This window comes from Macaca thibetana, chromosome 9, assembly GCF_024542745.1.
Source record: "Macaca thibetana thibetana isolate TM-01 chromosome 9, ASM2454274v1, whole genome shotgun sequence".
In the NCBI taxonomy this organism is placed as follows: Eukaryota; Metazoa; Chordata; class Mammalia; order Primates; family Cercopithecidae; genus Macaca; species Macaca thibetana.
In genome coordinates, this window is record NC_065586.1 from 35,311,606 (window position 1) to 35,338,415 (window position 26,810).

The window sequence follows — 26,810 nt, forward strand, 5'->3', positions numbered from 1 at the left end:
ATGACCCAGAGCTGAAGGAGCTTGGTCCTGCTCTTTCTTCTCACTTTGCCCTCTACTCTGTTCAGAACCTATAGTGGTTCCCGTCTTCCTCAGAGGAAAACACAAAGCCCTTACGTGACTGACGGGGCTCAGCAAGATTAAGCCTCCCTTTCATCTCTGTCCAGCTGCCTCCACTCTCCTCAGTGTCATGCTGCAGCCACTTTGTTCCCTGAAAGTACCAGACACACACCTGCCTCGGGACTTCTGCACCCAGCCCCCTTGGCACCCAGCCCCCTCTGACCCAGGCATGCTTGAGATGCATCTTGCCCTCCTCCTCCTCATCTTTGCCAAAGGGCACATCAGGAAGCTGTTGCCTGGCTACCATATCTGAAGTTGCAGCCTCCCTCCTGCACCGCACTCGCTGCTTGTCACTTCCTGCTTTTTCTCCACGTGCTTATCACCTGTCAGCATGCTTTAGGTTGAAGTCATTAATTTTATTGTTTTGTCAGTAAGCCCCATGAGTAAGAAATGTTTTGTCTTTTTGTCCATTTGGTTCACTACAATATGACCAACATCTGGAACGCAGCCCAGCTTATAATAAATGCTCAGTAAGTATCTGTTGAACATGTAGTGAGCACAGTAATAACTGCCTACTGGCTGAAGTACATGGTAATGATGTGCCTGAAACATAAGGAGCATTTAATACCTATTCATTATCTTCCCGTGCCCCAGGAGCTTTAGAACATTTGACACATATTCTGTCATTTCATTGCTTAAGCTTTTTTTTTTTTTTTTTTTTTTTTTTTGAGATGGAGTCTCACTTTGTTGGTCAGGCTGGAGTACAGTAGCACAGTCTCAGCTCACTGCACCCTCCACCTCCTGGGTTCAAACGATTCTCCTGCCTCAGCCTTCTGAGGAGCTGGGATTGCAGGCTTGCGCCACCATGCCCTGCTAAGTTTTTTGGATTTTTAGTAGAGATGGGGGTTTCACCATGTTGGCCAGACTGGTCACTCCTGACCTCAAGTGATCTGCCCATCTCAGCCTCCCAAAATTTTGGGATTACAGGCATGTGCCACCACACCCCGCCCTGCTTAAGCTTTCTGAAGGGACAGAGGCAAACTCCTCAGTTTCAGGCACATCACTCAGCTGAACCTTGATTGAGCATTCCATGTGAGGTTAGTTCTGTCTGCAGAACCACAGCAGTGGGAGAGGGAGAAAGAGGAAGTTGGTGATTGATGGGGGGATTCAGGCATAAGGGAAGGGGGACCAAGAAGAGACGGAGGTGGCAAAGTGACAGCTGACCAGACAAGAGGGGATGCAGTCCTTTTCTTTATTCCCTATTTTTTAATAGCTTTATTGAGACATATTTTATATACCATTACAATTCAGCCATTTAAAGTGAGCATTTCAGTGGGTTTTAATACATTGTACAACCATCACTCCAACATAATTTCAGAATATTCCCTTCACCCCATAGAGAAACCCCTTACCCTTTGGCATTCACTTCGCATTCTTAGCCTCCACCCAGGCCCAGGAAACCACTAATCAAATTTCTGTCTCATTTGCCTATTCTGAACATTTCATATAAATAGTATCTCATATGATAGTTCATGACTGGCTTCTTTTACTTAGCATATGTTTTCGGGATTCATCCACATTGTAGCATGTATAGTATGTCCTTTTTTATTGCAAATAATATTCCATTGAATGGAGAGAGAGATATATATATATATGAGAAATATATATGACATATATGACTATATGAGACATATATATGACTATATATGAGACATATATATGCCACAGCCCCAATCCCTGTTGGAGTGAACAAAGGAGGACCAACGCAAGAATAAGACAAAGACAAAAGAATGTATTTGGAAGAAGGGGGTCAGGGGCCTCCTTGCTTTTAGTGAACAAGGACCCTGAGTTTCTATAGCCCTTTATTGAGTATAGTATTTGTAGTACAATATTTATAGTATTTATTGAGTAAAGGAGATAGGGAGAAGGGGGTGTTTGTCAGTCAGCTGCTTGACTTAGTGCAGGCCTGCACAGCTGCATTCTCTGAACAGTAGTCTCCAGACGTTCCAGTAGATTACCTCAGGGAGCATGGCGCCAGGGAGTTACTGCCTTCAGCAAACCTTCTGGTGGCAGGCACAGTTGTGAGTTTGCCCACATCCTGCATTCATGGTGAACAGTTTGCTATTTGATCATATAGCCTCCAGTGGAATGCTGAGTTGGTCACAACGCACAGGCTTTCGGCACTCTCCCTATATGTATATGTATATGTATATGTATATGTATATGAGAGAGTGAGTGTTGGCCCTCCTTGTATAAGGGTTTTGCACCTAAAGGTTCAACCAACTGCAAATTGAAAATGTGGTTAGGCCTGTGATGGTTGTATCTGTGCTGAACATGTACAGACTTTTTCTTCTTGTCATTATTCCCTAAACAAAACAGTATAACAACGATTTACCTAGCATTTACATTTTATTAGGTATTATAAGTCATGTAGAGATATATGAGATGATATGCACAGGTTATACGAAAATGACTATGCCATTTTATTTCAGGGACTTGAGCATCCTCAGATTTTAATATCCGCAGGGGGCCCTGGAACCAACCTTCCACAGATGCTGAGGGTGGCTGTACTTCATTTTGTTTAGTCATTAATCAGTTGGTAGACATTTAATTTGTTTCTACTTTCTGGCTATTATGAATACTGCTGCTGTGAACCTTAGTTTGCGGTAAGATTTGTATAAGTTTGTGATGTAGTTTGGCTGTGTTGCCACCCAAATCTCATCTTGAATTGTATGTCCCATAACTCCCATTATTGTGGGAGGGACCTGGTGGGAGATAACTGAAACATGGCAGCAGTTTCCCCCATAATGTTCTCGTGGTAATGAATAAGTCTTCGAGATCTGATGGGTTTATCAGGGGTTTCTGTTTTTGCCTTCTTATTTTCTCTTGCTGGCACTATGTGAGAAGTGCCTTTCACCCTCTGCCATGATTCTGAGGCCTCCCCAGCTGTGTGGAATTAAGTCCAATTAAACCTCTTTTTTTTCCAGTCTCGGGTATGTCTTTATCATCAGTGTGAAAACGGACTGATACAGTAAATTGGTACCAGTAGAGTGGGGCGCTGCTGAAGATACCCGAAAATATGTACGTGACTTTAGAACTGGGTAACAGGCAGAGATTGGAACAGTTTGAAAGGCTCAGAAGAACACAGGAAAATGTGGGAAAATTTGGAACTTCCTAGAGACTTGTTGAATGGCTTTGCCCAAAGTAGTGACAGTGATATGGAAAATAAGGTTCAGGCTAAGGTGGCCTCAGATGGAGATGAGGAACTGGGGAACTGGAGCAAAGGTGACTCTTGTTATGTTTTATCAAAGAAACTGGTGGCATTTTGCCCCTGCAATAGAGATTTGTGGAACTTTGAACTTGAGAGAGATTATTTAGGGTATCTGGTGGAAGAAATTTCTAAGCAGCAAAGCATTCAAGAGGTGACTTGGGTGCTGTTAAAGGCATGCAGTTTTATAAGGGAAGCAGAGCATAAAAGTTCACAAAACTGCAGCCTGACAGTCTGATAGAGAAGAAACACCCATTATCTGAGGAGAAATTCGTGCAGACTGCAGAAATTTGCTGGAGAGAATGTAATCCCCAAGACAATGGGGAAAATGTCTCCAGGGCATGTTAGAGGTCTTTAGGGCAACCCCTTCCATCACAGGCCTGGAGGTCTTGGAGAAAATGGTTTCGTAGACTAGGCCCAGGGTTCCTGTGCTGTGTGTAGTCTAGGCACTTGCTGCCCTGTGTCCCAGCCACTCCAGTCATAACTAAAAGGGGCCAAGGCACAGCTCAGGCTGTTGCTTCAGAGGGTGGAAGCCCAAGCCTCGGCAGCTTCTGTGTGGCATTGAGCCTGTGGGTGTCCAGAAGTCAAGAATTGAGGTTTGCCTAGATTTCAGATGTATGGAAATGCCTGGATGCCCAGGCAAAAGTTTGCTTCAGGGGCAGGGCCTTCGTGGAGAACCTCTGCTAGGACTATGTGGAAGGGAAATATCGGGTCAGAGCCCTCACACAGAGTCCCTGCTGGGGCACTGCCTAGTGGAGCTATGAGAAGAGCTACCCCAGAATGGTAGATCCACCAGTAGCTTGTACCGTGAATCTGGAAAAGTTGCAGACACTCAACACCAGCCTGTGAAAGCAGCCAGGACGGGAGCTATTCCTTGCAAAACCACAGGGGTGGAGCTGCCCAAGACCATGGGAACCCACCTTTTGGATCAGCGTGACCTGGAGTCAAAGGAGATCATTTTAGAGCTTTAAAATTTGACTGCCCTGCTGGATTTCGGGCTTGCTTGGGCCCTGTAACTTCTTTGTTTTGGCCAATTTCTCCCCTTTGGAATGGCTGTATTTACCCATTACCTGTACCCCCATTGTATCTAGGAAGTAACTAGCTTGCTTTTGATTTTTCAGGCTCATAGGTGGAAGGGACTCGCCTTGTCTCAGATGAGACTTAGGACTGTGGATTTTTGGGTTAATGCTGAAATGAGGGACTGTTAGGAAGGCATGATTGGTTTTGAAATGTGAGGACGTGAGATTTGGGAGGGGCAAGGGGTGGAATGATATAGTTTGGCTGTGTCCCCACCAAGATCTCGTCTTGAATTGTGTCTCCCATAATTCCCGTTGTTGTGGGAGAGACCTGGTGGGAGATAATTGAATCATGGCACCGGTTTCCCCCATACTGTTCTCGTGGTGGTGAATAAGCCTTATGAGATCTGATGGTTTGATAAGGGGAAGCCCCTTTCGCTTGGCTGTCATTCTCTCTTTGCCTGCTGCCATCCGTGTAAGATGTGACTTGCTCCTCCTTGCCTTCCGCCATGATTGTGAGGCTTCCCCGGCCATGTGGAACCATAAGTTCAATTAAACCTTCTTTCTTTTGTAGATTGCCCAGTCTCAGGTATGTCTTTATCAGCAGCATGAAAATGAACTGATATAGTTTATATGTGGGCATATGTCTTCATTTCTCCTGGTATATATCTAGAAGTAGAATTGCTGGGTCATATGGTAACTCTGGTTTGAGGAACAGCAGATTGACTGTTTTTCAAAGTGACTGCACAGTTTCAGATTTCCTTTGGCAACATAATGAGATTTTCAGTTTCTCCACATCACATCCTTGTCAATGCTTGTTAGTGTCTGTCTGTTTCATGTTAGCCATTCTAGTGGGTTTGAAGGGTTAGCTCATTGTTTTTATTTGCATTTCCCTGAGGATTAATGACGGTTGAGCATCTTTGCATGTGTTTATTGACCACTTGTATGTTTTCTTTGGAGAAGTATCTGTTTACATTCTTTGCCCATTTAAAATTGGGTTTGTCTTTTGGTTGTTGAGTTGCAGGAGTTCTTTATATGTTCTGGATACAAGTCCTTTGTCAGGTATATGATTCACACACATTTTCTCATCTGTTTTGTCATTTCTTTTTTGTGATGGTATATTTTGGAACTTAGGTTTTTATTTTCATGAAGCCCAATGTATTTCTTTTGTCACTTGTGCTTATCTTAAGAATCATTGCATAACCCATGATCATGATGATTTACCCCTATATCTTCCTTTAGGAGTTTTATAAATTTAGCTCTTATATTTAGGTCCATCATTCATTTTGAGCTAATTCTTGTGAGTTGGGGTCCACATTCATTCTTGTGCATTTGGACATCCAGTTGTCCCAGTGCCTTTATCCTTTCCCCACTGAACTGTCTTGTCACCCTTGTCACAAATCACTTGACCATAAACATGAAAGTTTATTTCTGGGTTTTCAGTTTTGTTCCATTGATCTTTATGTATATCCTTATATCAGTACTACATTGTCTTGATTACCATAGATTTGAAGTTGAAATCAGAAAGTATGAGTTTCCAGCTTTGTTTTTCTCTCTCAATGTTGTTTTGGCCATGCCATCCGTGATCCTTGCATTTCCCAATGAACATTAGAATTAGCTTGTCGATTTCTGTCAGCATCCACCACCCCAAAATTTTGGGATTTTAGTAGGAATTGCATTGATACATTGTAGATCAGTTTGGGAAGTATTGTGGTCTTAGCAGTATTAAGCATTCAAATATCTTCTAACATGGAATATCTTTTTATTTATTTAGATTTTCTTTCATTTTGTCAACATTTTTCTATAGTTTTCAGTATACAAATCTTATATTTCTTTTGTTAAATTTATTCCTGGGGCTGGGCGCGGTGGCTCACACCTGTAATTCCGGCAGTTTGGGAGGCCAAGGAGGGCGGGTCACGAGGTCAAGAGATCGAGACCATCCTGGCCAACATGGTGAAACCCCATCTCTACTAAAAACACAAAAATTAGCTGGGTGTGGTGACACGCACCTGTAGTCCCGGCTACTCAGGAGGCTGAGGCAGGAGAATCGCTTGAACCCAGGAGGCGGAAGTTGCAGTGGCAGAGATTTCAGTGAGCTGAGATTGTGCCACTGCACTCCAGCCTGGTGACAGAGTGAGACTCCGTCTCAAAAAAAAAAAAAAAAAAAATTCATAGGTATTTAACTCTTTTTCATGCTGTTATAAACTGAATTGTTTTCTTAATTTCATTTTTGGTGGTTTATTGCTAGACTATAGAAATACAATTTATTCTTGTAGATTGATCTTGTACGCTGCCACATTGCTGAATTCATTTATTCTAATAATTTTTTTAGTAGATTCTTTAGAATGTTACATGGGAAGATCACCTGCAAATAGAGATCGTTTTACTTCTTCCTTTTCATTATGGAATGCCTTTTATTTCGTTTTCTTGCCTAGTTGCCACAGTTAGTACCTCTAGTACAGTGTTGAATAGAAGTATCATGAGTGCACATCCTTGTCTTGTCATTGATATTAGGTATGAAGCTTTCCATTCTTCTCCATTAAATGTGCTGTGTGCTGTGAGTTTTTTGTAGATGTCCTTTATAAGATTGAGGAAGTTTTCTTATATTCCTAATTTGTGTAGTGTTTTTATTTTGAAAGGGTATTAGATTCTGTTAAATGCTTTTTCTGCATCTATCGTGATTGATTGTGTAGTTTTCATCTTTTGTTCTATTAATATGTTAACCCTGCATTCCTGGGATAATTCCCAGTTAGTCACAGTATATAATTCTTTTTATATGTTGCTGAACTCAGTTTGCTAGTCTTTTGTTGATAATTACATCCATATTTGTAAGGAATTTGGTCTATGGTTTTCTTGTGATAGCTTTGGTTTTGGTATCAGGGTAATACTAGCCTCATAGAACAAATTGAGAAATATTCCTTCTTTTTTTTTTTTGAAGAGTTTGTCAAGGGTTGGTATTCTTATTTGAATGTTTGGTAGAATTTACCACTGAAGCCATGTTGGTCAGGGTTTTTCTCTTTTGGAAGTTTCTACATTACTAATCAGTCTCCTTGCTTATTTCTTATAGGTCTATTCAGGTTATCTCTTCTTGAGTCAATTGCAGTAGTTTGTTTTTCTAGGAATTTGTCCATTTCATCAGCATTACCCAATTTGTTGTCATGCAGTTGTTCCACAGTATTCTTTTGTAATTCTTTTTATTTCTGTAAAGTCTATAATGTCCTCTGTTTTGCTTCTGATTTTACTCATTTGAGCCATCTTTCTTTTTCTTGGTTGGTCTACCTTCAGGTTTTTCAATTTTGTTGTTTTTTCCAAGGAATCAACTTTCAGTTTTATTGATTTTCTCTCTTGTTTTAATATTTCTATTTCATTTCTTTCCACTTCAATCTCGATTACTTCCTTCTACTTTAGTTTCAGTTTGCTCTTCTTCTAGTTGCTTAATATGGAAAGTTAGGTTATTGATTTGAGTTTTTTTTTTAATACAGGCATCTACAGTTATGAATTTCTAAGCTTTAGTTGCATTGCAAAAGTTTTGCTGGGTTATACTTTCATTTCCATAGATATATTTTTTAAAATAAACTTTTGTTTTAGATTAGTTTTAGATTTACATAAAAATTGTGAAGAAAACAGAGTTCCTGTAAACCTCACATCCAGTTTGTTTTTAACATCTATATTATAAAATTGTATGATATAATGTACACAATTTAGTATCTTAGTGTGATCTATTTGTTACACTTAATGAACTGATACTGATATAGTATTATTCTATTATTTTTGAGATGGATCTCATTCTGTTGCCCTGTCTAGAGTGCATTGGCACCATTCATGGCTCTCTGTAGCCTCAAACTCCTGTGCTCAAGTGATCCTGTCCCTGCCGCCTCCTGAGTATCTGGAACTACAGCCGTGCACCTTCATACTCGCGTAACTTTTAAAAATATTTTGTAGAGATTGGGCCTTGCTGCGTTGCCCAGGCCGGCTTTGAACTCCTGTCTTCAAGTGACTCTTCCTCTTCGGCCTCCCTGAGTGCTAGGATTACAGGTGTGAGCCACCATACCTGCCCATATATTATTATTATTAACTGAAGTTCATTTTTACTCCAGTTTACTTAGTTTTTACCCAGCATCCCTTTTCTTCTTTAGGATCCCATCCAGGACACCATACTGTATCTAGTTGTCGTGTCTCCCTAGTCTCCTCTTGGCTGTGACAGTTTCTCAGGCTTTCCTTGTTTTTGACGATCTTGACAGTTTTGAGGAGTGCTAGCTAGTTTTTTTTGTAGAATGTTCCTAACTTGGGATTTGTGTGATGTTTTTCTCATGATTAGACTGGGATTATATGTTTTTTTGGAGGAAGATAACAAAGGTAAAGCATCATTTTTATCACATCACATCAAAGGTACATAAGGTCAACATGACTTATGACTATTGATGATAACCTTGATCCCTGACTGAGGTTGTGTTCGTCAGGTTTCTGTGCTTTGTAGTCACTCTTTTTCTCCACTTTCTGTACTGTGTATCCTTGTAATGAGGTCACTCTGTACAACCCACACTTAAGCAGGCGGTTGTGCTCCACCTCCCTAGGTGATGCATTCTAAGAAGAGTGCTTGTTATATCAGCCTGTCAGGATGACTGATCATGCCAAGTGGGGTTGGGTCTCAGCCTGAGGAGTTCTTGGCGGGGCCCAGCCATTGCTGCACGGCTGTCCGATGCCTGCCATTCAACCCCTGAACTGCAGCCTCTAAATCCCTTCTCAGAATCTGGTGCTCTGATGGTGAAGTGACTGTGGAATCAGTTGAGTCTGACCCTGAAAGACTTCCTTTATGGGTCACTTTTAATAGATTCTGAGGAATTCAAAAGCTGTTATTCAGGTGGCATCTATTCAGTGATGAGTCCAGACATCTTATTCAGTTGTTCCTCCGATTGCTAGCAAATAGTAAGTGGTGGTCAAGTCACTAGTTATCTAAACTTAGTGACAGGGAGTCTAAGAGTTGCCATGCTTATGCAAATTCAGTAAAGTTAAAGGCAAGTGCAATGCAAATTATGTTCATCTTAGTGCACACTACTGCCCAAGATTTCATAAACAGATACCTCAACTTGCTAGATCTACTCTTTTCCATCTGTTTCATTTTTTAAAAATTTCAGTAAAGAATGCTGTTCATAATCTGGTATATTTGTTTAAAAACCCACTAATTGGGTACAGCCTGGCATTTGTAAAATACTGTGTGTGTTGGGAGTCCCTAAGACCACCCCAGGATTGATCATTTACTGGCAGGACTCACAGGACCCAGCATATAGTTCTGCAGCTATGACTTATTACAATGTCCGGGTATAATGCAAAATCAGCAAAAAGGGGAGGGCCTGTGGGGCAAAGTCTGGAGGAAAAATAGTCCTCTCCCAGTGGAGTGATACAGGGCACACTTGATCCCCCAGCAGTGAGTTGTAACAATATGGTCATGTGCCACATAATGGTGTTTCAGTCAACGGTGGACCACATATATGACATTTGTCCAGAAGATTATAGTGGAGCTCAGAAATTCCTATCGCCTAGTGACATCATAACATCCTAGTGCATCCTAGGCTTCAGGTGTTTGTGGTGATGCTGATGTAAGCAAACCTGTGCTGTCAGACATGTAAAAGTCTAGCATGTGCACAGTACATATAATACTTGATAATAAACGACTCTGTTACTGTTTTATGTGTTTACTATTTATTGTTACTTTAGAGTGTACCCCTTCTACTTATTTTAAAACAAAGAAGTTAACAGTGAAACAGCCTCAGGCAGGTCCTTCAGGAGGTGTTCTGGAAGCAGGCAAGAGACACTGCTTTGTGTGTATTACTGCCTCTGAAGACCTGGCAGTGGGGCAAGATGTGGAGGCAGAAAACAGCAATATTGATAATCCTCACTCTGTGTAGGTCTAGGCAGATGTGTGTTGATGTCTTAGTTTTTAACAAAAAAGTTTAGAAAGTGAAGAAAAAAAACCTTAAATATAAAATAGCTTGTAGAATAAGGATATAAAGAGAGAAAATATTTTTGTACAACTGTATAGTGTGTGTTTTCAGCTAAGCATTATTACAAAAGAGTCCAAAGTTTAAAATTTTTTTAAAGTTGATAAAGTTACAGTAAGCTAGGGTTAATTTATTATTACAGAAAATCTTTTTCATAAATTTAATAGTGCCTAAATGTACAGCATTTATCAAATCCACAGTAGTGTACAGTAATGCCCTAGGATTCACATTCACTCACCATTCGCTCACTCATCCAGAGCAACTTCCAGTCCTGCAAGCCCCATTTACCGTAAGTGCCCTGTACAGGTGGACCATTTTTATCTTCAATACCATATTTTTACAGTACTTTTTCTTTGTTTAGATATATTTAGATACACAAATACTCACCCTTGTGTTCCAGTTACCTACAGTATTCAGTATAGTCACATGCAGTACAGGTTTGCAGCCTTGGAGCAATAGGTCATACCACACAGCCTTGGTTTGTAGTAGGCCGTAGCGCCTGCTTTTGTGTAAGTGCAGTCTATGGTATTCCTACAAGGATTGAATTGCCTAATGAAGCATTTTTCAGAATGTACCCATTGTTAAATGACGTATGACTATACTTCAAAGATGTTGTCCACCAGCAAAGCCCATTAGAGACTCAACGCCTGAGGTTTGTGTGTGTTGATCACGCAGACATCCTCTGTTAAGCACATACCAAAATTCCAGAGTCCCAGAGGGAAAGCAGGCTCAGCATAAACCACCTTGTTTGTACACCTGTGTGCATAGCGAGCTGCTCTTACCTGTCCTGGGATTGCTGGGAGCCCTCCTGAAATGGACGCTCTCAAATGCCAGCTGAGGTCAGCCCCAGAAGCAGCCCCATAGCAGTCTCAGGCTTGCTATGTTCACTGTTTGCTGCACTCCGTGCTGTTTTGTTCTTTCTCTTCTGTTTATACATTTTAGGTAGATGATCAGGATCATTTCCTGGGCTGCAAATGCCTCCTTTTAGAGGAAAGAGAGGGTTGTTACTGATGGCAAATGCTAAGTAAGCATGTGTTCATGTGTGTGCATGCATGTACACTCAGTAACATTTGAAAATCACAGCATGGCTAATCCTTGCCATGTAGAAATGAGGGGCTGGGGCCTTCCAGTGTTCAAAGAGAAGCTAGAAAACCGAACTTATTTTTGAACATTCCCTGTTGTTAGCTGAGATTTTAAAAAGAATCTCGAAGCCAAACGAAACCTGTCTGTGAGCTACTCCCGGACTGTGGATCGCCAGCTTCGCTTCAGGTGGCAGGGAGCCATCAAGATCTTTAGACAGATATTCTGTTAATTCCCTGGGGCTGCCAGAACAATGTACTGCACACTGGGTGGCTTCAGCCCCAGAACTTCATTGTCTCCCAGTCCTGGAGGCCGGAAGTCCAAAATCAAGGCACTGGCCAGGTTAGTTCCGAGGGCTGTGAGGGAAGGTTCTGCTCCAGGCGTCTCTCTGTGGTGTGTGAGTGCCCAGCCTCATGCTCACGCTGCGTTCTCCTGTGTGTATGTCGTCTCCAAGTTTCCCCTTTATGTAAGGGCCCCAATCATATTGTATTAAGTCCTGCCCTAACGAGCTCGTTTTAACTCTACTACCTCTGTAAAGGCCTTGTCTCCAAATAAGGCCCTATTCTGAGCCACTGGGGGTTAGGACTTCAACATATTGGAAGAGAGGACACAGTGTAACCCATATCCACAGGATACCAACAGAATCATGCGAGATTTTTATTAAGATCTCTCCAGGAATACCAGCAAGGAGGTTATTGCTGTAGGTTAGGGTAAAGATTATACTTTATGTTAATTTATTAACCTATATTCATAATATAAATGTATATTCCAGGCTATTGGAAAATCTTCCAGCATCAGGTACAAAAAGAATCCAAATGTGAAACTGGCAGAAATTTTATAAACAGAAAATAATAATTACTCCTTTAAAATAATTTTTTTGGCCACAAAAGTGGTAATTTATGGAGCATTGCTGAATACAGGGAGTTTAGGAAGCTACCCCCATTCCCCCCAAATAGTATGTTTATGAGACAGCACTCTGGAATTAGGGTATAATTGAGAATGGAATGAAGCTACCAATTCACTTCACAGAGTCTTGACCCGTATGATTTCGACCTCAGCTGTATCGTAACATGCTCTAATCATCCAAACCAAACAGCTGAAAGACGGCAGGATTAAAGTCCAGAAGGAAATTATATCTGGTACAGATTCAGAAAATTAACTGGCCTAGTATTATTCTTTAAAATCAGATTGGAATAATTTCAGCATCATTGGGATCTCATTTGCATATATCCTTGATTCCGTGAGTTTTGTTTGATCCCCTCCAAATGCCTCTGAATGGCTTTGTGATGTGCAGTCAGCTGATGCCTCTTTATAGCTCCGTAGTTGCTCATTAACCTGTAGTTTCGAGAGGGACTTCTCAGAATAGTCATTCTCATGAATTAAATCTGAAAACTTATTTGAGTAAGAGTGACCTCTTAGCAATGGTCGTGGGATATTGTTTAGGAAAATAAACTGTGCATTATTTTACTTGGCAGAGAGTTAAAATATCCAAGTGGGAGTTTACTAAAGAAGTTGCAGCTGACTCTTGACTATAGTTTTATTGGCAAGTTTTGCTAAATTAAGTATTTTTAAGTTAAGCTTACCGTGAATGCCTTATCTCCCAATATAGCAACTGCTTTCCCTCTGTTACAGGATGTATCATGTTGTCTGATTCCTTCAGTTAGCCGTAATGGAATATCACACCTGGTTCATGACTGGTTTTTTCCCAAACATTAAGTATTCTCTTAAATATTACCTAATACAGTTATTAATATTCATCTACTAAGGTAAGTTACAAAGTCAGAAGAAAATGTAGTCAGCTTTTTGTACTGAGCCAGTGAGCACCGACCTCTGTGGAGAGCTTGGGAGGTTTGAGCGCCTCACGTCTGTAAGGAAGTGATGTGTCTGGTATCTGGGTGAAGATTGCATCACAGTCTTCTTTTTCTGCTGCTCTAACGATCTGGAGGTTTACTTAGGTCCAGCCCCCATTTTCTGCTGTCAGCACAGTGGTATTGCACATTTTCTGGTTGTCTCTTTGTTGGAGAGTGAGAGGAGTTTGTCATCAGCCTTTGTAAAATACACACCCTGGGACCCTGAGGTCAGTGCCAGCTGGAATTCCACTGAGCCTCACCTAGATCTTTACCTGAAGAGTTATGTTCACACAGAGGAAAATTATGATCTAAAACATTAGCTTATTCTTTCTGTTTAAACTTAATATAATAAATGAAAATCCCCCAAAATTGATAAGGTTATTGAGCTTTCTTGAGTGACTTACTTTTTTCCACCAATAGTTATCACACTCAAATGCTATTATTGATGAGTGAAGGACACTTGGAAACTCCCACAAAGGCCTTTCCAGTGCAGTTACAATGCCATGCTTTATGACTTCCTGGACCTTATTTGAAAGTCTCTCTGGCTTCCTGTGTGCCCATAGCTGCCGCCTCTGAACTTTGTTGCTCACCACTGCACCTGTCTCACAAGCCAAGGACTCAGTTTCCCTTAATTCACTACACCTTTGTCAATGCAGTTCTCTTTCCTGAATGCCATTATTTGTGGTCGTTTTACTAGCAAATCACTCTCGTATGTAGTCCTGCCGACTTCCCTTGGGCTGGAAATCTGTCCTTTCAAAGCTCTTTCAGTAGCCTGCTGGAGCCCTGTGTGGATGCAGGCCCCTCGTCATCCCTGCAGGGGACCATGTGTCCATGAAGCATTCAGGGAGCACGCACTGCCGGCCCCTGTGCTAGATGCCGCGCGTACTGGGGATGAGATGAGGGCTTATCCAGGCTTCCTATCCAGGGAAGAGGCCCTTACCCTACCCTGAGATAAAGGCAGCACTCGGAGCAAGGGGAGGGTCACCCAACTAATTTGGGAAGGTCAAGGTGGACTTCCCCTATAATGGTTTTCCATTTTATTATTAGTATACTTAGAACCTCTTACTACAGCTTATTGGCTATTTGCCTTTGGGATTTCAAACGTGTTACTCCACTTGACCCATGAACAACTCCAGGGTTCGAGGCATGGAACCCTGCACAGTTGAAAATCCACATAGAACTTTTGACTCCCCCAAAACTTAATAGCCTACTGTTGACTGAAAGCCTTACCTATAACATAAATATTTGATTATTTTGCATGTTATATGTATGCTGTACTGTATTCTTACAATGAAGTAAGCCAGAGAAAAGAAAAGGTTAAGAAAATAAGGACAAATATATGTGTGTGTGTGTGTGTATTTTTTTTTTTTTTTTTTTTGAGATAGAGTCTTGCTCTGTCACCCAGGCTGGAGTGCAGTTTCACAATCTTGGCTCACTACAGCCTTCGCCTCCTGGGTTCAAGCAGTTCTCCTGCCTCAGCCTCCCAAGTAGCTGGGACCACAGGCATGTGCACCATGCCCAGCTTATTTTTGTATTTTTAGTAGAGATGGGGTTTCACCATGTTGGCCAGGATGGTCTTGATCTCCTGACCTCGTGATCTGCCCACCTTGGCCTCCTGACGTGCTGGGATTACAGGTGTGAGCCACCGCGCCCAGCCAGGAAAATATATTTCCCATTCATTAAGTGGAAGTGGATCATCATAAAGGTCGTCATCCTGGTCGTTTTCACGTTGAGTAGGCTGAGGAGGGGAGGAGGGATTGGTCTTGCTGCCTCTGGGGCTGTGGAGGCAAAAGAGGTGGAGAAGGTGGAAGGGAGGCAGGAGAGTCAGGTGCATTTGGTGTAGCTGTTAACGAAAATATCTGCATATTAGTGGATCCACACAGCTTGAACCTGTGTTGTTCAAGGGTCAACTGTACTTTCTTTTTAGGATTTTTACTTTGTCTTCAGTACGGTGCCCTGATCTATTCTAAGGAACATCTGATAAGCTATAAAAATCCAAGTTTTTAAAACTTAAAAAATTGCTATTTCATTATTAAAGCACTGAACACAGAACAGTAATCTTTTTAAGCAAGAGAACCATTAGTCATGGATGTTTTCATTCAGCAAACATTTGGGTGCCAAACCCCCCACCCCTCACCATGCCAAAATCCCCGTTTCTCTGGAAGAGACCGAGAAGAGTCTGACCTCCCCCTCCCCAACCCACCAGTTTCTCAGGGGCTTCACAACTGCACCTGGCAAAATAAGCCACAAGGAAGCTTCTGGTTGCTTTGGGGAGCATTAGACCCTCTCACTCTGTCTGTGGTTTAGGGATGAGGGGTGGGGGGCTCTGCAGAGGAGCTGGTCAAGCCATGTGACCCTACGCTGCTTGTGACCCTGCGCTGCTCATGGCCCATGACCCTACAGTGCTGGTGACCCTGTGCTGCTCACTGATGGTCTTTTTATCCTTAATCTGCCCAGAGTTTTGCTTCCATTAAGGATTGTTCCTCCATCTCCTTCTTCCACCCTGTCTTCCCCGCCACTGCTTTTGTCCCTCTACCCTTACTCACTTGCCCTTCTCTCCCTGGCCTCCTCCCTCCTGAACCCACCTGCTGCTTCTCCTGCCCCGCCACTTGCACAGTCACTGCCTCTAGAATCCTTGATCTTCCAATTTAATGTTTTATTGTGCAAGAGACCCCTTCAGTTTCCTTCTCATATGCCCCATATAATGTTGTAAGCCTAGTTTAGGCACTTGCAAACACAGCTTTGCCTTAGAAGTTCTTTTCCAAACTATTACAAGACTCAACAAGAACACCACATACCAGGTTTTACTCCTCCCTCTCCTTTGCTGCCCGTTCATCCTGTCTCCAGCCCTTAAAATGGGAGGGACCATCCAGTTCCAGGCCCAGCCCTTCCTTTTCTTAGTTCTTAAGCCTCCCCCAGGTCCCTTGCCCCTGGCTTTGCTCTTTCTGCCTGTCACAGACTTTCAGACTGGCACCCCAGTGCTGTCTTCTTGGAGCTCCAGACCTGTGTGTTCACTACTTATGTGGCATCCTCTAGGACATTTCAAGACAGAAATCATCCAGAGTTAGGCCTGCCATCTTTTACCAACCTCTTCCTCCCCAGTGCGCCCTGTCCCAGAGAGCAGCACCTACCTAGCTGTGCAAGCTGGGAGCTGGGGTTCTTCCATAGCAGTCCACCTTCTGTGGTTGTTGGGTCCCCTCACAGGCCTTGTGCATTCGCCTCCCGTAAGAGGCCTCTCCCAGTCAGTGTTAATTACCCGTTTTCTCAAGAACTTCCTAAACTTCATTAAGATGTCTCAAGAATATCCTAAAGAAGTAACAGGTGTGAATTCTTCCTTTTTAAAACTAAACAACAACAAACCGTTCCCATTCCATTTGGGAATGTTGGTATCATTTAACTGAAAATAATCTGTATTTTATTTATGTATAAACATTTCCTTTCCACCTGTGCCTTTTTGCGTTTTGCAATATTTAAGACTTTATGGACATTATATACTATGAATAATTATAACATGGGTTTTATCTGCAAGTTCTTAAAGCATAGATGATGTCTGTTTGTTTGTTTTTTTCTGATACATTTTCACTTTGCAAATGCATTTGATAAAAACTGTAGTAGTAATTTCATAGTTCAGAGAAGTGTTAAGACATACTATCAATAATAAACAGTTTTACTATGGGAAACTAAAAAAGACATTCTTACCTCGTGGCCCAGCTTACTGGACTTTGTAGATATGTCTGATGTTTGTCTTCAACCTAAATTCTGTCAGTTTAGAAATCCTATATTACTTGGTTTTATTTTCCAATCATTTTAATGATTTAAAAATAGGTATATCAAATCATAATCACAATGATACACGACTTCACACCCATCAGGACGACTGTTACCAAAACAAAACAGAAAAATAAGCAGTGTTAGGGAGGATGTGGAAAAATTGGAATCCTTGTGCATTGCCAAAATGTGAAATGGTGCATACTGTGGAAAATGATATGTCAGCTCCTCAAAAATTGAACATAGGATTACCCTATGATCGAGCAATTCCACCTCTGGGTATGTACCCAAAGGAATCAAAAGCACGGATTCAGACAGATGTTTGTACACCAGGGTTCATAGCTGCATTGTTCACAATAGCCAAACGGAGGAAACAGCTCAAATGTTCATTGACAGATGAATGGATAAACACGATGGGGTATGAGCATACAGTTGAATATTATTCAGTCTTAAAAAGGAAGGAAGTTCTGACCCATGCCACAACATGGGTGAGCCTTGAGGACATTACACGAAGTGGTAATAAGCCAGTCAGAAAAGGACAAATATTTTATGATTCTACCAATATCATGTGCCAAAAATAGTCAGATTCATAGAGACAGATTCATAGAGAATGGTGGTTGCCAGTAGCTGCAGAGAGGGAGGAAGTGGGGAGTTATTATTTAACGGGTGTAGAGTTTCAGTTTGGGAAGATGATAAAGTTCTGGAGATGGATGGTGGTGATGGTTGCACAGCAGTGTGTCAGGTGAATGTGGTAACCACCACACTGCAGAAACAACACAACGGTGTGAATGTACCTAATGCCGCTGAACTGAAAATGGTTAAATGGTAAATTATATGTTGTGTATATTTTACCACAATAATTAAAAGATAGGCTTAACAACTGCATGTGTATCTACAGTTACCTCAAAACAAAAAGCTTAATTTTTAAAAACCTACAAACAAAAAAAAATCAGTGTATTGTCTATCCTTTCTGTTGGAACATTCATTAACATGTATGGATATCACAGTTGATAGAGTGAGAAATTAGCCTGTGCTTCCTGGAATTGGTTCCTCCACAGAGTCTGTTTAAGATCCAGCTGCACCCACACTGTCCACTGACGGAGTGGGACTTTTAGCCCATGTTTCATCAGACTCATTGAGCCCTTTGGCCTTTTCAAAATAAATATGATTGGGTAATAAATTCCCATTTAAAGGTGGATATGATACATAATATTTTAGCATTTCTTGAGGTGTGCTGGTGTTTAGGAGAAAACAAATCACTTAGCTCTGGCATTGTCTTGTCTTCCCAGGTGTACCTTGAAAGACTTTTAACATATGCAGAGATAGATATCTGTCCGGCCAACTGGAAGCGGATTGTTTTAGGGGCGATCCTGCTGGCCTCCAAGGTGTGGGATGACCAGGCTGTATGGAATGTGGATTACTGCCAAATCCTGAAAGACATCACGGTGGAGGACATGTGAGTAGGGGAACGGGGGCAGGTGGCCATCAGAGTCTTGGCCAGACCATTTGGAAAGAAAGCTGCCTCCTTTTTTAATGGTCTGTATAGTGCAGAATGAATGCATTTGACTGAATGTCTATTGTGAGCTGGTACCACGGGGGCATGGCTATGGAATATTACATATGAAAACCTGCGTTTCTCATTATGTGGTTCATGAACAGGTACTGGTGACACCTCCTGGTTTTGTGAAACTGGTTTACGGAAACTATATTGTAGGCAAACACTCCTTTAATTAGAAAGGTGTGGTCCAGCACTGATAGCAGCCTGTGATGGTTTATATTTGGGCTTCGTATCTCACTGCAGACTGATCACAGGGAGGTAATGCCCCCATACAGTCCTTTTTAGGCAATAAGCCAATCCAAAAAGCACAAAAGCTAAAATATTTTATATTTTTGTTTAGTTTCACAGAGAAAACATCCACTTCTTTGTCATGTTTTGCAGGCTCAGTTGCCTCAGGTCAGCCTTGTGTCCTGGGGCTCCCACTTGCAGCATGAACACAGCTCATGGAGGGGCATCGGCCTTGGGGGGCGTGGGGCCTGAGAGCTGTCCACTCCCCTTACTCTTTGGGCAGTGTCAGGGTTTCTCAGATGGGCCAGTCTTCAATTTAGGTGAGGATTATTAGTAGGACACCTGCAGACTATTGTTTGGGGAGTGGGGTCTCTATGGACTAGGAATCCAGGAACTGAGTTCAGAGCCCTTGGGGAAGAAGGAATTGTAGAAAACAATCAGCTAGCACTACTTGACTTACAGTTCCTTATGATTTATAGTCACTTCTGACATTATTGTTGCTAAAACTTTTCTCATACATTTTGTTTGGCAAACCTCCTCAAGACGTCTTTAAGCTGGAGGAGGTTACCAGCTCTGTCCCAGTCTACACCCACATCCCTGCCCCCAGTAATCCTCAGATGCAGGACCTTCCCAGTGCCTGTGACAGCTACCACTGCAGGGGCATCCCTGGGCTGCAGACTTGTGGGCATGCGGTTCTGGATTCCGCAGTAGCCTAGGGCCCTCCTTGCCTCCGGTTACCAACTCCCTGGGCACCCATTGTTGTGGTGGCCTTTGAAGTATGCTTGTTTATGTTCTTAGGGCATTTGTTGCAGAGCCTATTCCTGCTGCAGACCTATAAAATTTCATCCTGTGTCTGCAGTTCTCTATTACATAAAGTAAGAAACACATAAAGAAGTTTTTTTTAAAATCAGAACTATATAGTAAGAAAAATAAAATTCTTGACTATATTTCATGGTGAAAGCAGCTACTAAAACAGTTGTCATTCATATCATAAAGGAGGTGGACATTTGGGTGCAAGGTATAAGAAATTCTGGCCTGTTTTCTTTATTAGGGATTATCTTTCCTCAGCTCCTTGGTATCATTTGACACTGACCAGCACGTCACGTGATGACTTCCTGGCTGTCCCCTCCTGTTAGATGGTACATGACCAGTGACTTGGTTTAGGTGGTGCCCAGGTTCTGTGAGAGCACAGAGGCCCCCCCGCCCATGACTAGGTGTGTCCACTTAAAGCCAGAATACCTGATGAAATTAGACTCGGTCTTAAATATTATGATTTGTATCCTAGCTGTATTTGTAAAAGGAAGTGAGAGACAAACACAAATTATAGATGCCACAGAAGCATGAAAACAAAAGAGAACAGAGAAAAATGGTCAGTGAAGAACATTAGAGGTGTGGAGGAGATGCTTTTTGTACTCTTATCCTTAACCCACCAGGTTTAATTCACTAAAATGCCAGCAAACTGAATTTTCGTGGAAACTTAGGATCAATGGAAAATCCCCTTAGTTGATTTAAAATTTTGAGGAAGTTTATAAACTGTTTGTCAGGAGGTACACATTACTCAGTTCATGCACATGTCAGTTGAATCCTCTTGGCACCCCTGTGACATGTGTACTGATGTCCATGTCACAGATCTGGATACTGAGGCCTAGAGAGGGTCAGTAATGCCCCAACAAAAGAACCAAGTGGGGAGGTTTACCCCCAGCTGATGAGCAAAGGCTCACCTTTCTCAATCCCAGTGACCATTATACAGTGGCCAAATGAAAATGATGTGTACTGGTCCCCAGTTATGAAGATGTTTTAATTAAGGGCATGAAACATTCATTTTTACTTTTTCCTACTCTCCTTAAATAAAAAGATAGGAGGGTAAAGTAACAGGTAATTTGGAATTCTAGGTACTTAGGTTGTATTCATTGAAGGTTTAAATTCAAGTCAGTAAAAACCAATTACCAGGAATTTATAATCACAGTAACAAGAGCAGCAGCAGCTATCCTATATTGAGCACTTCCTCGCTCAAAAGAAATGACTTTTCTGTGTTAATTCACATCTCACATTTATACATGAGGTGGTACTATTGTTTCCATTTTACAGATGAAAACATGGCACTGAGAATTAAGTAAGATGCCCAGGTCACTTGACTCGTAAGTCAGTCAAAATTTATGTTTCTTCTCTTCTAAGCAATTGGAGCTACAGTTGTTTCATTTATGTAATACTTAATTTTAAAAAAAAAACCTATTTTTTGTAAGTCAACTCTTTTTCTACACAGAGAAGTTAAAACAGTTGGCCAGTGTTCATTCAGCTGAAATTAATATCAAGAATTGTTTTGATAATGATAGCCTTAATATCTGTTCTTTTGATAGGCAGTCAATAGCTTAAACAATTACACATTATAATAAGGTTGGATGTTTTTTTCAATTGCAAAATAGTAATAGTTTACTGAATGAAACTGCTGCTTTACTCATTAAGATTTTGAAAGAATCAGCACTGTGGTTAGTAGAATAGTAGGATTGATGTTAAAATTCTGTTCCGTATTTTGTCCAAAGAAAATTGATCATTTTTTAGCCTGCTTTTTGTCTCTTTTGAAAGCTATTGGTGCCCAGGCTACCCCATCACCATCTGAGCCACTGGCTGAACCTTAGTGACTCATGCAGCATTTGATCAGTGCCCCGCATGCCTGTAGCTGGGCAGAGGAAGGAGGCATTCAGGAAGACCTGATGTTTCTAAAAGGTCTGACCATAAATAGTTCTCCTCAAGAAACTCTGGAGTGCCACCTTTTTCCAATGCCCTCTGCCAGGCTGGAGAACAGATCATGGGGAGATGCAGCTCAGGCACCCTGTGCTCCTCTGTTTTCCTTGCAGAGCTCTGAAGACTGAAGGCCCAGAGTAGGCAAAGTTGTAACCCAGCCAGACTGAGTCCTTGCGTGTTCAGATTCTTGCATATTTTATTCTACTGTTTGTTTTGAGAGCCACTGTGGTCCATCTACAATATATTGTTTACTCTTTGGTTATATGATTAACACACTGTAAGACTCTATATGTTCTCCGTAGAAAAGCTGATCAAACAATCACATATATGGATATTTGGGGAGGGATAGACACGTTTTCCCCCTGCCAGAAGATTGGAGGGAGCATGGAGCTTTCTTCTGATAGGGGTGATAGCCGAAAGGATCCTCTGAACCACACATTTGCAGTTCCTGATTATGCAGAGGTACTTGGTGCAGTTGTGTCTCCATTTCTTTCTGGAGGTGCCAGCCAGTGACCACAATAGCGGAGGTCTTTATACATTTTGGCCTGTTTATCCCTAGAAGAAGTTTGAAAAATTTTGTATACCCACTACATTTTTTTTTTCTTAAAGACAGACTTTCGCTCTTGTTGCCCAGGTCAGAGTCCGATGGAGTGATCTCGGCTCACTGCAACCTCTGCTTCCCGGGTCAAGTGATTCTCCTCAGCCTCCTGTGTAGCTGGGATTACAGGCACCTGCCATTAGTCCTGAGTAATTTTTGGTATTTTTAGTACAGACGGGTTTCACCATGTTGGCCAGGCTGGTCTCAAACTCCTGACTTCAGGTGATCTGCCCGCGTCGGCCTTTGTAGTTGATATTTGAAAATGTTTATCCCAAGTTTTAGTCATTGTAAAGGATGTTATTTGCAATATATTTTATATCGTAGGATTTTAAAGTTAAAAGTATACATTGGAGACTGAATATACCAGAGTAATATGAAACTCACAATTACCCATTTTCTTAGAGGTGAAAATTTTACATTGTTCCTTTTTCTCCTTGAACTCATTCTTTCTAGTTTCCTCACACATTAGCCTCTTCCTCAAAATTCTCCATGTCAAAAATATACATTTAAGTCAAAATTGCAGTAGTGTTTTCTGGATGATAATGTTCTAATTTATTAAAAACACTTTCAGGTCCGAGTTGTCATTAGTACACAGTTGATCAAAATATAGACATACTAAGGCTGGGCGTGGTGGCTCACACCTGTAATCCCAACACTTTGGGAGACCGAGGTGGGTGGATCACTTGGGGTTAGGAGTGCAAGCCAGCCTGGCCAACATAGTGAAATGCCGTCTCTACTAAAAATACAAAAAATTAGCTGGTACTGGTAACGCTCACCTGTAGTCCCAGCTACTCAGGAGGCTGAGGCATGAGAATCGCTTGAGCCCAGGAAGTGGAGGTTGCAGTGAGCTGAGATCGTGCCACTGCACTCCAGCCTTAGCGACAGAGCAAGACTCTGTTTTATATTTTTTTTAAAAGTCAATATAAATTCTTAAATATAAAAAGTAAAACCTTATGGGAAATAGATCTCTTAATGAGATCAGTAGTTTTTTCTTTCATTAGTTTGTATTTTTGTGTATGATGATTATTGAAACCAGGCTGAGTATCAGTTTTATTCCCCTTTCCCTTCTTTTGCCTCTTTGGTGTGAGTTCAGAGCACATGTTCAGATGAGTAGGTGAAATTTTGAGGAGTTTTATTATAGCAGTGTCACTCAAGTATTAAAACACTTCTTGAATTTTATGCTGAAGTATTAGTAAAGGCTATTTAAATGAGCCTACCAACCCCCACTTCAGTTTGTTGAAAGCAAAAATTGGAAACCATCCAAGTAGCCTGTCATTAGAGTCATTCACTTTCCCAGTACCACATGTTGGGATATAGTCTTTTTCCTGGGCTCCTCAGACGATTTTCCCCCTGAGACAGTGAACCTTAGTAAGGGCGGGTGAGCAGCCTGCCTTTCCCTCCCAGGGCAGGAGAAGAGCGACTGGGAAAGAAGAAGCCAGAAGGAGAACCTGCGCACACAGATTTGTTCTCCAGCAAGTCAGTTTTAGGAGAGTGAAATGAAAGTTACAGATCTAGAAATCTCTTTCCTAATGCTGTGTTCTCAAGCACGCTTAGAGACACTTTCTGTACCGTAAATTGAATGCATATCCCAGCTTGAAGTCCAGAGTCCCACTGAGTCCTGTAACAGATGTTATTCATGATATGGGCTGAATTGTCTCCTCTAAAATAGATGTGTGAAGTCCTGACCCCCAGACCCTCAGAATGTGACCGTATTTGGAGATACATTTTTTAAAGAGGAAATTAAATTAAAATGGGGTTGTTAGGGTGGGCCCTAATCCAGTATGTCTGATGTCCTCATAAGAAGAGATTAGGACACAGACAACACAGAGGGACGGCCATGTGAGGACACAGAGAGGGTAGCATCTGCAAGCCAAGGAGAGAGGTCTTGGAAGAAACCAACCCCACTGACACCTTGATCTTGGACTAGTAGCCTATAGAATTGTGAGAAAATAAATTTGTGTTGTAGAAGCCACCCAGTCTGTAAGACTTTGTTACCTGTGTTAGTCTGCTGCCCTAGCTGACTAATACAGATTATGGTACTGGGAAGTGAGGTGCTGCTGTAGAAAATACCTAAAAATGTGGAAGTGGCTTTGAAAGTCGGTAAGGAATAGAGGCAGGAGGAGTTTTGAGGTGCATATTAGAAAAACCAAAGACTGCCTTGAAGGGATTGTTGGTAGAAAAGTGCTTCTGGTGAGGACTCAGAAAACAGGACAGCTATAAAGAATGCCTGTACCATTTTGGATGCATTCACATGTCATCATGAATAGAATGTTGTTGGCAATATGAATGTCCAGGGTGCTTATGGTGAGGTCTCAGAAAGAAGTGAGGAGCATGTTCCTGGGAGCTGGAGGAAAGGTGATCCTTGTTAGAAAGTGGCAAAGACCTGACCAAATAGTGTTCTAGTGTTTTGTGGAAAGTAGAATGTTTAAGAAATGAATGTGGATGTTTTAGCCAAGGAGATTTCCATGCACAGTGTGGAAGGCACAGCCTGGTTCCTCTTGCTGCTTGTAGTGTAGTGTGAGAGGAGAGAGATAAACAGAAGGAGGGATTATTCAGTAACAAGGAACCAAATCTTCTAGCCGAAGATTTAGAAATCTCAAATCTTCTAATCTCAGTTTATCCATATGGCCAAAAAAATGGGAAAGTGTGCTCTGGAGGCAACACAAGGTGTGGTGGGACAGCATTTGCTGAAGAGATTACAGATGTGACGCATGGATCCAGTCGACCATCTCAGCAGAAGCGCTGCCGGCTTGCACCCAAGGGCCCAGAGACAGGACAGGTGAAGCAAGGCTGTCGTACTCTGGCATTCCACAGGCCAGCAGAACTGTCTGGCATGACGTGTGATATCCTCCAGGGAAAGGGATGAATGATCCTGAGATGGTACCACTGCCACTGTGGGCCCAGCAGGCACAGCCTGGAGTGAGGCTGTTTCCTCCTTGGCTTCAGGGGGTTAGGCCAAGGCAGGGCTGGCTTCCTGGGGGACGGTGATAGCGCATCAGCAGAGAGAACTGCTCTCAAGTCTTTGATCCCTGGAGCTTGCCCTGCTAGATTTCAGGCTTGCTGGACACCGTGACTGCTTGCTTTCTGAGTTTTTTTCTTTCTTTTGGAAGTAAAGGGGATGCCTGTCCTATGTCTGTTGTGTGCCTGTGCCGCCATTGTATTTTGGAAGCAGGTCACTGGGTCACAGCTGGAGAGGAATTTTGCCTTAGGATGAATCATACCTCAAGCTTCACCCATACCTGATTCAAATGATATTTGGATAGGATTTGGGATTTAGAGATGGAGCGGGAATGATTAGGACTTTGGGGCCGTTAGGATGAGGTGAGTGTGTTCTGCACATAAGATGGACATGAATTCTGAAGGGCATGACGGCAGTGTTGCGGGGCTGAACTTTGGCCCCCTCAAATTCACATGCAAAGCCCTCCCAACCCCTAGTTTAAGATGTAACCATGTCTGGAGATAAGGTCTTTAAAAACCTAATTAAAGTAACATTGGTTCATTTGGGTGGGTCCTAACTTAATATGACAGGTGTCCTATAAGAAGGAGAGATCAGGACACAGGCAACAGACAGAGGGATGAGCGTGTGAGACTCAGATGGCCACCAGCAAGCTATGGAGAGTGGCCTCAGGAGATACCAGTCTGCCAACAGCTTGGACTTACAGCCACAAACTGTGGGAAAAAATTTCCTGTTGTTTAAGCCTCCTAGCATTTTCGTTACAGCAGCTCTTGCAAACTAATACACCCTGTAAACTTTATTAAAAGAAGGAATTAAATCCGTATTCTAGGAGCTGCTGGGGATATCTGTGGACATAGATGCTGGTGGAGCTAGAGGCTCCAAGTTATTTTGTGGCACCCACACAGTAAATAGATTCACTATGAGAATTTTTAGAAATGAATGCTTCATTCAGTCTTTCCCAGTCAAACCATATGAGCTCCCAGGAATTGGTGGAATTGGGCATCACTTGGCTGAATGGCTGAGGGAAGATCATGACTCCTCGGTAGCCCTTTATGGGAAGAGGAGGCAGCACGAGGCTCACTGGAAGCTGGGGGCCCTGCACCAAGATAAAGATGAGCAGAGGCACTGCCGGTCAGTTTTCCCAGCATAGCTTCAGGAATAGAGCTGAGATGACACAGCCTGTAGAACAGGGGCCTGGACAGCCATCCGAGCTGCACTCCCTACCTGCAACGCCTTGGATGAGCAATGGGTTCCTTCCGCAAATCCCATTTGGGTGTCCCAGAATGGGGGAGGTGCGTGCCAGAAGCTTGTCATTCTTGGCACGCTATGGAAGTCCCCAGGATGCTAGAATCCTCTTGTTCTACCTCCCAAGTGGGAAAAGAGTCAGTGGCTTGGGCCTGAGGCAGGGTGGGAGGCGTTTGGGCAGGAGAAGTCTCAGATCTCCTGGGGTTGGCTCCGTCCTAGCAAGGGCTGCCCTGCCATACTTCTCTGTAATCCCATCACTCAGAATATTGCTAACATTTTTATTATATAGAACTTCCCAGTGTTTACATAGATTTTATTTTTACAAAACTGGGCTCATATTGTACGTGCTGTTTTAAACTTTTTGCCATTTAGCAGTGTGTTAATCTGTCTCAGTTTCCTGGCGGAGGCAAACAACCCGAGCTTTCCCTTGGAGCTCCTGAGCAGG

The 26,810-nt window shown here is 42.3% G+C and overlaps 1 protein-coding gene across 9 annotated transcripts in view; it reads left to right on the forward strand.

Moving 5' to 3' along the window:
* CCNY (cyclin Y) overlaps positions 1–26,810 on the forward strand; it is an 876,528-nt gene that overhangs the window by 841,481 nt on the left and 8,237 nt on the right. For all 9 annotated transcript variants that reach the window (XM_050804783.1, XM_050804790.1, XM_050804785.1 and 6 more), the window contains one exon: positions 18,328–18,494. In XM_050804783.1, coding sequence (XP_050660740.1) covers positions 18,328–18,494 — 167 coding nt within the window. The remainder of the gene's footprint in view (positions 1–18,327; positions 18,495–26,810) is intronic.